This window comes from Rhinolophus sinicus, chromosome 14, assembly GCF_057876585.1.
Source record: "Rhinolophus sinicus isolate RSI-liver-muscle chromosome 14, RSI-T2T, whole genome shotgun sequence".
NCBI classification, from domain to species: Eukaryota; Metazoa; Chordata; class Mammalia; order Chiroptera; family Rhinolophidae; genus Rhinolophus; species Rhinolophus sinicus.
This window is the reverse complement of record NC_142514.1, coordinates 142,603,021-142,614,450: the sequence shown is the minus strand read 5'-3', so window position 1 is coordinate 142,614,450 and position 11,430 is coordinate 142,603,021. Positions and strand designations below refer to the sequence as shown.

General features: G+C 33.7%; 1 protein-coding gene and 1 pseudogene across 1 annotated transcript; one reads left to right on the top strand and one right to left on the bottom strand.

Moving 5' to 3' along the window:
- LOC141572337 (olfactory receptor 52Z1-like) lies at positions 1–7,719 on the bottom strand (annotated as a pseudogene).
- Positions 7,720–10,458: 2,739 nt separating this feature from the next.
- On the top strand, positions 10,459–11,430 carry LOC109436972 (olfactory receptor 51G2-like). Its single transcript, XM_019715852.3, has one exon. It carries the CDS (start codon positions 10,459–10,461, stop codon positions 11,428–11,430), a length of 972 nt encoding a protein of 323 aa, XP_019571411.2.

Genomic DNA, 11,430 nt, shown 5'->3' with positions numbered 1-11,430 from the left:
TTAGGCTAGGGTATAGAACAGTTGGATAACACAAACATGGAAGCCACAAGTACCCAGAACCTTGAGTCAAGCACTTTGAGAAGGAATTTTGAACACGGTATAGAGTATAAGGGCATAAGAGATGATGATAAACACCACATCCAGGAATGAGGAAAATAAGGTTACAGTAACAGTAAGTAAGCCGATAAACCAGTAAAACCAAGGGAAAGCAGATGAAGAAACTCCTAATCACAGATGCAAAACCCATTTTTCCAGTGATTGAGGGGGTTAGAATAGTAGCATATCTTAGTGGATAACAGATGGCTACATACCAATTGAATGCCATAGCCAGCAATATGGCAGACTCTGCCCCAAAGATGAAGTGTAGGAAAAACATCTGGGACAGACAGCTACCATAAGAAATACCTCTATCTTGGAACCAGAAGATTGTTAGCATCTTTGGTGTGGTGACTGTGGAGTGAAAGATATCTGCGAGGGACAACAGAGGGAGGAGAAGGTACATGCATTCATGAAAACTATGCTCAGTAAAAATCAGGAACAATAAGAGGTCATTGCCTATGACAGAAACCATGCACATGGAACAGATGGGACTAGAGATCCATGTGTTGTGCGTCTTCTAGTCCTGGTATTCCAATCATCGTGTACCAGATGTCTCTCAGATTGGTACAGTTTGAAGAGGTTGTTATCTTTTACTCTGTCCTCTAATAGTGAACCCTAGGGGGGGGGGGGAGAGAGAGAGAGAGAGAGAGAGAGAGAGAGAGAGAGAGAGAGAGAGAGAGAGAGAGAGAGAGAGGAAGAAGGAGAAGAAGAAGAAGAAGAAGAAGAAGAAGAAGAAGAAGAAGAAGAAGAAGAAGAAGAAGAAGAAGAAGAAGAAGAAGAAGAATTGAGGTTATTGTATCATGTTGAGTGTGAATCTTGGTCTTGCATTAAAGTTATTGTCTTAAGAAAGGACTGATAATCAGTAATGATTCAAGGATGATAAGCCAGATAGGCTTCATTGACATGAAAGTTACCATGACTTTATAGGGCTAATGCTACTAATGCTACTGATAATCATAATGATAGTAATGAAAATAATAATAAACATTTCATGGTTTCATAACTTGGGCTAGGCACTACAGCCAATACATTATACTTATTGACTTAGCATCATACATGAAAGTCTCTTGTAAGCTCTTGAACATCCTAGTTTTTCTCCTTGTCTCCTTCTCCATTTCTGGTGATTAATCACACTTTATTTCCTGGAGCCCCAGTGTTCACACTATTGGTCTGGCCCCTTTGGGAGCTCAAGATCACTATATCAGCGACTATAATTCAGTATGAAACCTTTTATCATCAAACAAAAATAACTTAGATAGAAAGAAAAATAGAAGTCTATATAGTCCTAGGTTTGCACAAAGTTGTATTAATTTAAAGCTGTGCATATTATATTAGAACCATGTTCTCTCTTTGCATTGTTCCAGTATACATGTGCTTCAGTAAAACCACTACTGTCCAAGTAAACACTCATATGACATCATTCTAACTCAGTAGACAGTATACTCTCATATTCCACACACATTGCATTCCTCCTTCCCTTCTCTCTTGCCCGTAATGCTTTTTTTCTCCCATTTATCCCTGCCAGTATGTGTTCAAATGTTTCTCTTTTCCTTCCCTTCTTTTTGCCTATAATGCTTTTTTTCTCCCATTTATCCCTGACATCATGTGTTCAAATGTTTCTCTTTTCCTTCCCTTCTTTTTTTTTCTTTTCTGCTCAAACTTTAATATTATTACTGGAGGGAAAAAAAGGCAGCTTATAGATAATAAGATAATAATACAAGAGTTGCAAACACATGCAAGACATAAATAAGTTATGAACATTTCTTTAAGTTTGCTCTGTATATCAAACAATGCTAAAGTAGAAATCAAGTATAAACCATAAATATCTTCTATTTCCAGAATGTCCTACCTTTGTGAGTATCATGAAACATGAACACAAATAACTACCCCTCAAGTCAAATCAGGATAAGAATGATAGGAGATATTCAATCATATGTATAACACAGAAAACACTACTTTTAACTAGGGGGATGGTGGAAAGATTAGCGGAGGGGTTGTCATTAGATCTGTTTTTAAAAAAAATAAAAAAAACTTTAGGCTTTCAAGAAGCTAACTTTGGAAAGAACAAGCTACAAAGTTGAAAAGCCAAAATAAGGAATGTCAGCAGGCTAAAAATCAAGTCATCTAGCACATTGAGGTCTTAGAGACATGAGAAATATGACTGGACAAGTAGATTGTACCTTGAAGACTCAGAATTTTGAAAGTCGAGCTAAAGACTTTGGGTTTAGTGTAGTTCTATACTAAGAATTGATTTATTATTCAACAATTTTTATGAAGTCTCTAATATATACCAAAGTTTTAAGAAGAACATACTATGATCAGAGTTTAAGATTCATCTTTTCAGAGACGTCTTTTTATGCTTATTTTTCATTCTGTTTCCCAATAGCACACCTATAATATTTCTAATTACATATTTCATATTATTCTCCATCAATATGTCTTAAGTTCCATGATTTCTGTGTGACATAATACATTTTGTTGAGTAAATATAGTTTAGAAGACGGCAACATGAAATGAAGAGAAGGACGGCAGCTACCAGGAGTTGCTCTGGGACGCTTTTGCAAAGGACCAAAACAGAACAAAGAACATGGCCTTAACAATGAAAACAGGAAATAGAGAAGAAACATGTTTAAAAAATTAATAAAATGGACAATTCCAGATGATGGTTTAAGTGAGGGATAAATAAAAGGTAATAAAACATTTGAGACACATTGTCTGGAGAAAACTAGTGATACCACTAATCAATATTAAGGAATAGAGTAAGAGATGGAGGATTAGAAAGGGTTGATGTAATTGGTTTGATATATCACATGTCTTTGGAACCACTAAGGAAATAAATCAGGCAGACTGTCTCAAGCTTGCATGGTACACTGGAAAGAGAACTGGACTAGACATGAAGAACTATCTGCGCTATAGCCTCACCTATGCCGCCAATCAACTAGACCTGGTAGGGACATTTCAGAACTCTGAACTGTTATCCATATAGGTTGGAATGAAATTAGGTCACAGATACATTCTCCTTTAGATAAACAAATCTAAAATTCAATCAGAGACAAGGAGCTCAAAGCAAAAAAATAAAATAAAGGCAAAAATATATCAGATGGGAAAATTCAGTTCTATTATAAGTGTATCATTTAGATTTAAACAAAATGAAGAGAAGCATTCTTGGTATTGAATCTCTTCCTTAGCTGTATCTAAGGAAGATACAGCTACATGTAGTCTATTTGATCACAGTGACAGCTTCAATCACCTGGGTTTTTAATCAAAAGGACACATTTTAGCCCCCATGCTATTTATATTATTAAAATAACTTTGGAGCATTTATCATGAGCTATATCTTGTGTTTATCATTTTACACAATTTAATCCTTACAAAATACCATTTATTTATAACAATAACCCAACAAAATGGCTACTAGTATGATCTCCATTTCACACATTAAGAAACTATGGCACGAATACGTTGAATAACTTGTCTAAATTCACACAGCTAGTATCTAACCAAGCTGAGATTCAAACTCAGGTCATCTTGCTCTAAAACCCCATCATTTTGATGTCCTTCTTTATTTCCTACCTGTCTTAGACAATCCTGGGGAATTAAAAACAGCTCTATTAGTGGCAGCAATCCACACAGAGACTGCTCTGACAGACACAAACAAACCATAAAAATATGGGATATTGTTGAAGTTTCCACTTATTAAGTGTATGAATTTTTGTGGGAGTGCGATTATCAGAGCAGGGGTGGTCCATGCTTTAGTGTTGAGAGAACATGCTCCTGAAAAATGCACAAAATCCATAAAGGGGGGAAATAGAGCAATTTATCATCAAATATTTCTAAGACCATTTATTCTGTGTTAAATCTGAGTCAAATACAAGTATATGAAGGAATATGCAATCCTTGACTCCTGTCCACTGCCCAGTTAGAAAGGGAGATGCATATGCATGGGAAAATTTGCCTTTAGTATCGACTTCCATTGCTATAGAATTTATCAAGTTTAAAAAAACATTTTCTGATATATAATTTCTTTTATTTTTATTTTTTATTTTCTTTTTTTAACTAGTTTCATGTGTACAAAACACTGTAATAGTTAGACATTTATCATTTATACCCCTTACAAAGTGATAACCCCCTGGCCCCAATCTACTAAATCCACAAAGATTTATTATTATTTTTCATTGACTAGATGAGGAAATTGAAGTCCAGAGAGTTGTGTCACTTTGTTCACCTGCACGTATAGTAAATAATCAGGCTGAAAATTAAATGCAGGTCCCCCATTGCCAAATCTCATGCTTTTCTTAGACAACACTCTGTTATTAACACAAATTTAGACTGATCAAGTAAAAGAATGTTTCTCCAACAGAGTCGTAAAATCACTCATTTGAAGCTAGAAAGTATTCAGTCATTTTTTTTTAATTTGTATATATGAAATACTATGAAAACAGTAGGACTGTATGGATATACCTACACTAGATGGCAAAGATCCAGCACTCCTTTATGTACCCACCTCATCCAGAATTGTAAGATTAAAAGAAAGGACCCCAATTTGGAAGGAGTGAGATGAATAAGTGTTGAAATGAATATACATATAATTATCTGTTTATAAATAGGGAGACAGAGATAGAAATAAAAATAGATATAGATATAGATATATGACACTATATAGTGTAATTGAATAGAACTTGTCTCTGCCCTGGACCATAACTTTGAGCCAGCTTCTTTCTAATACCTACATGTGTTTTGCCCTCAGGAATCCAGTCTACTCCAGCAACACAATGGATGATTCAGGGTCATGATTGGTGATGTAACCAACATTGCACAGTGATTTTAGAAAACTGAAAAGGCAGAAAGAGCTATAATTTATTAATACAAAGAGTTTCTTTAAGAGTCATGGCGTTACAAGCTGTAATTGCGTTGTTAACTTTCCTTTTTTTCTTGGTGGAAGATATGAATTTAGCAAACATACATTGATAATTTTTATTGTTTTATGAAACAAGTTCTCATAAAGCTTTTGATAGATTACTCAAGGAAAAATTTGTTTTTAAGTCAGCTATACTGTGGAGATCTTCTGTCTTCATCAGTCCTTGGAGCCATCTCAAGGACAGACTTATCTGCCCCATGTGTGCTTTCATCACATGAAATTTTTCTTCTATACTCACAAAAATTAGCAATAACTGCAGAGAGAAAGACAAAAGTTTGTCTATTAATAAGAGAAATTTGCACCAGGGAAAAGCTTTCTAATCCAATAAAATACAAAAGGATTACTTAAAAGCAAGTGTTGCACATTTATAATAATCTCAGCGTTTGGGAGCTCAATGTAAAGAAATTGGAGCTCAGACACAACATGAAATTTACTTCACTATTGCGTTATGGAGATCTCTAAGCAGGAGACTCAAGAGTTGTAGGTCTTGAACCATGGTGGAAAGACAAGTATAGATTAGATCCATAATTTATTAATTGCACTGAAAGAACTCTACTTTGATATAGCGTTAGTAGTATTACAAAAAAAAAGAGGTAGTCAGGTTGGGATGTTTACAGGGTTTTGGGGTATGCATTGAAGATTTTGAGATATCTTTTGACAAAATAGTTTAGATTTGATGGAGACAATGTGATTTGGGAAGTGAAAGTAGTCTTGGTAAATAAACTGTTGTTTGATAAGTGACCTAAACTGTTTTCTTATGTGAGCAATCTATTATTCTCAAATAATTTCCACTTTCCTACAGGAGCATAATGATTATTTGAATAAATTTATTTTCAGGACTTTAATGAGACAAATAGTGAAGTTATTTATTGCTTTACATCTTTAACTGTTTGACAAGAATTTTCTTAAACAAATTAAAAAGTTGACACAAGTATATTCAGTTCATAGTCTGCATATAATCTATGTGGATCTAGGAATTATCAGTTCTGTTTACCATTTCACTAATAGGAATAGAAGGAATTTTTATATTTATTAAAGTTGGAGTTGGATGGTGCTATGTTTTTTAGTCTAACTCTGAAATTCTAGATGTTTTCAGTTATTCTCAAAGGCCCCTGAGAGGTTAAATTAATTGATGAATTCTGTAATGTCATTTCATATAGTCATTGTTCACTATAATGCCTTATGCACAGACACAGTCATTAATACATTAATACATAAAATTATTAATATATATTTTGAATAAATAGTACATAGCTAGATTTATAAATACTGATGTAATATTTATTTAATTTCCTCTCTCTGCTAGGCCTCGATATATCTGATAAATCAACAGAAGAATAAAAATAAGAATAAGAAATACTCTTTTTTCTGGATATGGTCAAACTCTATTAATTTGAACAGCTCATCTAAGAATCTGTTCTCATATTTTAGGAACCACTTATATGGCAACATCTTCCACTTGTTCCTAGTCCCTCACTTACTTATAATTTTTCCAAAGGTTATGGGTTTTCACAACTTTAAGTAGAAAGAAAGTTGCCTATTTTATTTTAATCTAAGTTACAAAGAAAATTTAATGAATTACAAGATATTAATATAATACATATTTTAATATGGCTACCTTCAATTAAACAAACAAAAATGACATAACACCCAGAAAAATGGCAAGCTACTTCTCCTCTTTGAATAATATACACTTCTCGGAGGTACTTTATTTTACATACATTAGTGGTTTCAATTCCACAGTATATTATTTTGGGTATAGAAAATTTCAGGTTGAGAAGAATCAGGTGAGATAGCAGATTAACTTACATTTGCACTTAAGTGATTATCATGTAATTTCTTCTTCTCCATAGAAGAGAAAAATCAATATTGTTGCTTTAGAGAGGAGATACTTTACCAATAAAAGTCAGACCAATGTAAATTATAACTTTGATGTTATTTTGAAGTATATTTTGATAGAAGGATGTGCTCTGGACCATGAATGATCTTTGAATCCTAGACTGTCTACATATTAATTGTCTGACATAGGGACAATAAATTTATTTGAATTTCAGTTTCTTCAAAGATAACAGTGATTTGCTGGGTTGATGTGAGGAAAAACGTGTTTTTATATGTAAAAAGGTAAAAATAAAAGACACATAGAAGAGCTTTCTAAATTCACAAGCATAGCATGACTCACCATAAGAAGAGTTTCCTTCTATAGTCACAGTATTTCTAACTGAATTCATGGAAATTTGACCATCATTGGAATGTCATTTTAAAACTATGTGTTTTGCTAGCCTGAAAGATCATGCCCATATTTTTGTTTGAAACTACATTACATAAAAAGTCCCTTGACATACAGTTATGTGTATGTGTTTGTGTAAAGTGAGTGGTGTGTGTATGGGTAAGATGTGGAATGATGATAGAAAATGATAGATAGATTACCATTTCAGAATTCTAAGGTAATTTCTAGATGCATTCAATAGGGTTTCATAATTGAAACATATAATAGGAATTGAACAACAGTAGTGTTCAAACAGATGCCTGTGACACAATTAACTTTTGAGAAACCCCAAATGAATATGAATAAAATATGAATAAACCCAAATTATAGATATTATGTTATAAAAATAACTTTGAAGTGAGTGGAGATTACACCAAGAATTAATGAGTGATTTTCAACTCACCTGATACAAAACAGTACCCAGTACTTCGGTCATTTATGGAGCATTCTCAGGTAGAAATGAAAGGTAGACTTTAAATCAAGAAGAGAAAGAGACTTCCCAGGAGATTACTATCCTCAGGAGATAGCTGCTTGAATAATACAGAAGCTCAAACCAGGTCACAAGGATTCTTGATTTTGGACGTGAAAGAGAAAGCTGTCCCTTTAGGACATTAGCAAGCCTCCTGCCTTGAGATGCCAGGTGAGAAAGAAAATATTGTTTACTTGAATTTGGAAAAAGGACTAAAATCAAAGAGCCTTTGGATAAATTAGTGAGTAGAGAAACTCTAGCATATAATACAAGGAATCACAGCGGTCTAGACATTTCTGTGAAAATATTTGCACTTAAATATTTGCACTTAAATTTGTTTCCCTCAAGAACCTGAAATATTTGGACAATGGTGTTGAACCAAATAAACAGAAGTGGGTTTCATGTATTCCTGAACTAGAGAAGTACAAAACTACCCAACTGTTAACATTGACTATGAAAACCAATCAGCCTCATCCTTGAACATGAATACTCTTTGGGAGACCAAAGAGCATAGATTCTGAAAATACTTAAAAATTCATGGATAAGAAAAAGCGTTGAGAAGAAACCTGACCCTTAATATTGGAAGGCACAATGATTTGACTAAGCAAATGTGCTCTTATCCAACAAAGACAGTTTCCTAGACCCCCCTTCCACTTTCTCTATTTTTCATAACAAAATTCAAGATTAGAAAAATGGTAATAAGCTTCTAAAGCTAATTCCAATTTTCTTAATTTTTTAAAGATAATGGATAGCATTTTAGTTAATCCCTTCTTATTTTTTCTAAAAGTCTCATCCAAACAGATTCAGACTGAGATTCTGAAAAATTGACTAACCTGACAGATGAAAGCAGGAACAAGTGAACAGGATCCTTGTTTCTTGTTCTCAATCCTTATTCTAAACCCTCAGATTGAGATTTTGAAAAATTGACTAGCCTTGTCCAGGGCTAGGCAGTAAGACTTTAGAGAAAAGATCTTTTCTTGTTTCTTCTTTTATTTTTTTTAATATTACTATTTTCTCTAAAAATGTTACTTTGACCAAAGATCAGACTTAAGGGGAGTTTGAATAAAAGCAGCTGAAAATACTAAGGCCACTGCAGCTAAGGACTGTATGCTGCATGCAGGGAATGAAGGTGTGAAAATGAACATCTCTACAAAGGCCCACAAATAATACCAAGAACTACATTAGTGAGTTGAGGTTAGGTGAGGGATTGGTACTATTAGTATATGCACTATTTGTAAGGCTTATTGCTTATGGGAATGACTAAGGCTTATTGCTTATGGGAATGACTATATAAGATATAAGAAATATATATATATATATATATATATATATATATATATATATATATATTCAATGTCTGTTTAGGTTGATAAATACAGAATGCGGTGATGGGTGGACTCAGAAAAAAATGTATACTTAGCTTGTGGGAAGAAGACTCAGTGTATCCACAACTGATTTTATCTGGAAATAAGTTTTGGTAACATAGACCATGAAAATGTTCTCACTTCTGACATATTGTACATCATAGTTGAATGCTAACCAGGCTTCTCATTTCTTTAATATAAGTTGCTAATTGTGATTTCTTAGATCTTTGCTATAATCTTAAACAAAGCTTATAGTCAGGCATATAAAGGAAAATAATTAATATTTATTAAATGTTTAGATGAATAAATAACCATATCCATATTAAATTAAATCAATAAAATAATTATTGTTTAATATTTTTATTGTTATTAAGAATGAACTATTTGTTACACAACTATATAGTAACTATATGAAACATACGCATATCTCAACGGAAATTTAAAATATTAGCTCTCTAAAAAGAGCCTAAAATCATGAATTTAAAAAAATAAAACAATGTTTATTTTTTGTTTCTTTTCATGTTCAATTGAATAAAAATAATATGCTTACATTCAACAATTAATTATCCTGTAACATTGTTACATAAACTATGTAGTAAAGGTACATTTTAAGAATTTCAGTCACAAAATAATTATTTGTAAAATATAACTAAAATGGTATTTAGGAAAAAAGAAATGAAAAAACATCCAAAATGCAATACTATTATTATTGTACACTGATAATTATTATTAAATTAAAGAAACAAAGATATATTATGTCACATTAATGCAAACATTTCTAAATGCAAATTTTATTCTCATTTTCTGCACTCATTCCATTGCAGAAAAATGCCCATGGTCAACAGTTTGAGTAGCAGTGTCTAATATGTATCAAGGTGGGCCAGGCAGTAAGAAATGATATACTACTGTAATTAAAATAGCAGGTATGAATTTGTGTTAATTTTTAAAAGAAATGTAATTAAAGCACATTATTTATTTTGGATTTTTCATTTTAAAAATATCATTAGGTCAATTAAATGACAGGTAAATTAAATACCAAATGTACTTTTTTATTAATTTCCCTTCAATAATTCATAATATCTGGGGAAATTGTTGAGAAAAGAAGTCTATGATGAAGGTAAAAGGGATCAAATATATGGTGATAGAAAGAAAACAAATAAAGAAATCTAGAGGCTCAGATGCTCTACGTTAGGAAACAGCATTTAATTTTATAGTAGAGGTATATCAGGGTCAGTTTAAAATAAAAGCTATTATGAGTAGCCAATTAAAAGCTCGTCGAATTTTAACGTCTGTGCCTGAGACAATGTATTTCATTCTAGGAAAGGCGTGCAGCTCTGGCATCATGTTTCCTATCAACAATACCAACTCAATATTCTCCACCTTCTTGGTGACAGGCATACCTGGGCTGGAGGCTACACACGTCTGGATTTCCATACCCTTCTGTGCCATGTTCTTCGTTACTTTGGTAGGCAATATGACCATCATTGCAGTTATCTGGCAACAGCATACCCTCCATGGGCCTATGTACCTCTTCCTTGCCATGCTAGCTGCCTCTGATCTGGGTCTGTCCCTTTTCACCTTCCCCACAATGCTGAGGATCTTCTGGCTGGATGCTGGAGAGCTCACCTTCTCAGCTTGCTTCACCCAAATGTTTTTTATCCACACTTTCCAGGATTTTGAGTCTGCCGTCATACTGGCAATGGCCTTTGACCGCTATGTAGCCATTTCTCATCCATTGCATTATTCCTCCATCCTTACCAGTAGTGTAATTGCCAAGATAGGTCTGGCCATTGTAGTGCGAACTTTGACTATACAGGTGCCCCTTCCTATCCTTTTGAGGAGGCTGTGCTTCTGTCACTCAAATGTGCTTTCTCATCCCTACTGCCTGCATCCTGACATTATAAAGCTCTCCTGCACCAACACTAGGATTAATAGCATCTATGGACTATTTGTGCTGCTCTCCACTATGGGACTTGATTTCCTCCTAATACTTTTTTCATATATTCTGATACTGAAAACTGTACTAAGCATTGCATCCTATGGTGGCTGTCTCAAGGCTCTTAACACCTGTATTTCCCACCTCTGTGCTGTGATCCTCTTCTTCACACCCATGCTCTGCCTGTCTATACTGCACCGCTTTGGCCCAAAACTTCCCTCACACGTATATGTGACCATGGCCAACATGCATTTTCTCATTCCTCCTGTGATGAACCCCATTGTGTATGTGATGAAAAACAAGCAGATACGAGATAAAATTCTGAAACTCTTCATCAAAAAAGGACCAGAAAAATCCCAAGTCAAATTTATAACGTGA

Excerpts from the sequence above, each read along its gene's own strand:
- LOC109436972 (XM_019715852.3), top strand. The coding sequence starts at position 10,459 with ATGTTTCCTATCAACAATACCAACTCAATATTCTCCACCTTCTTGGTG.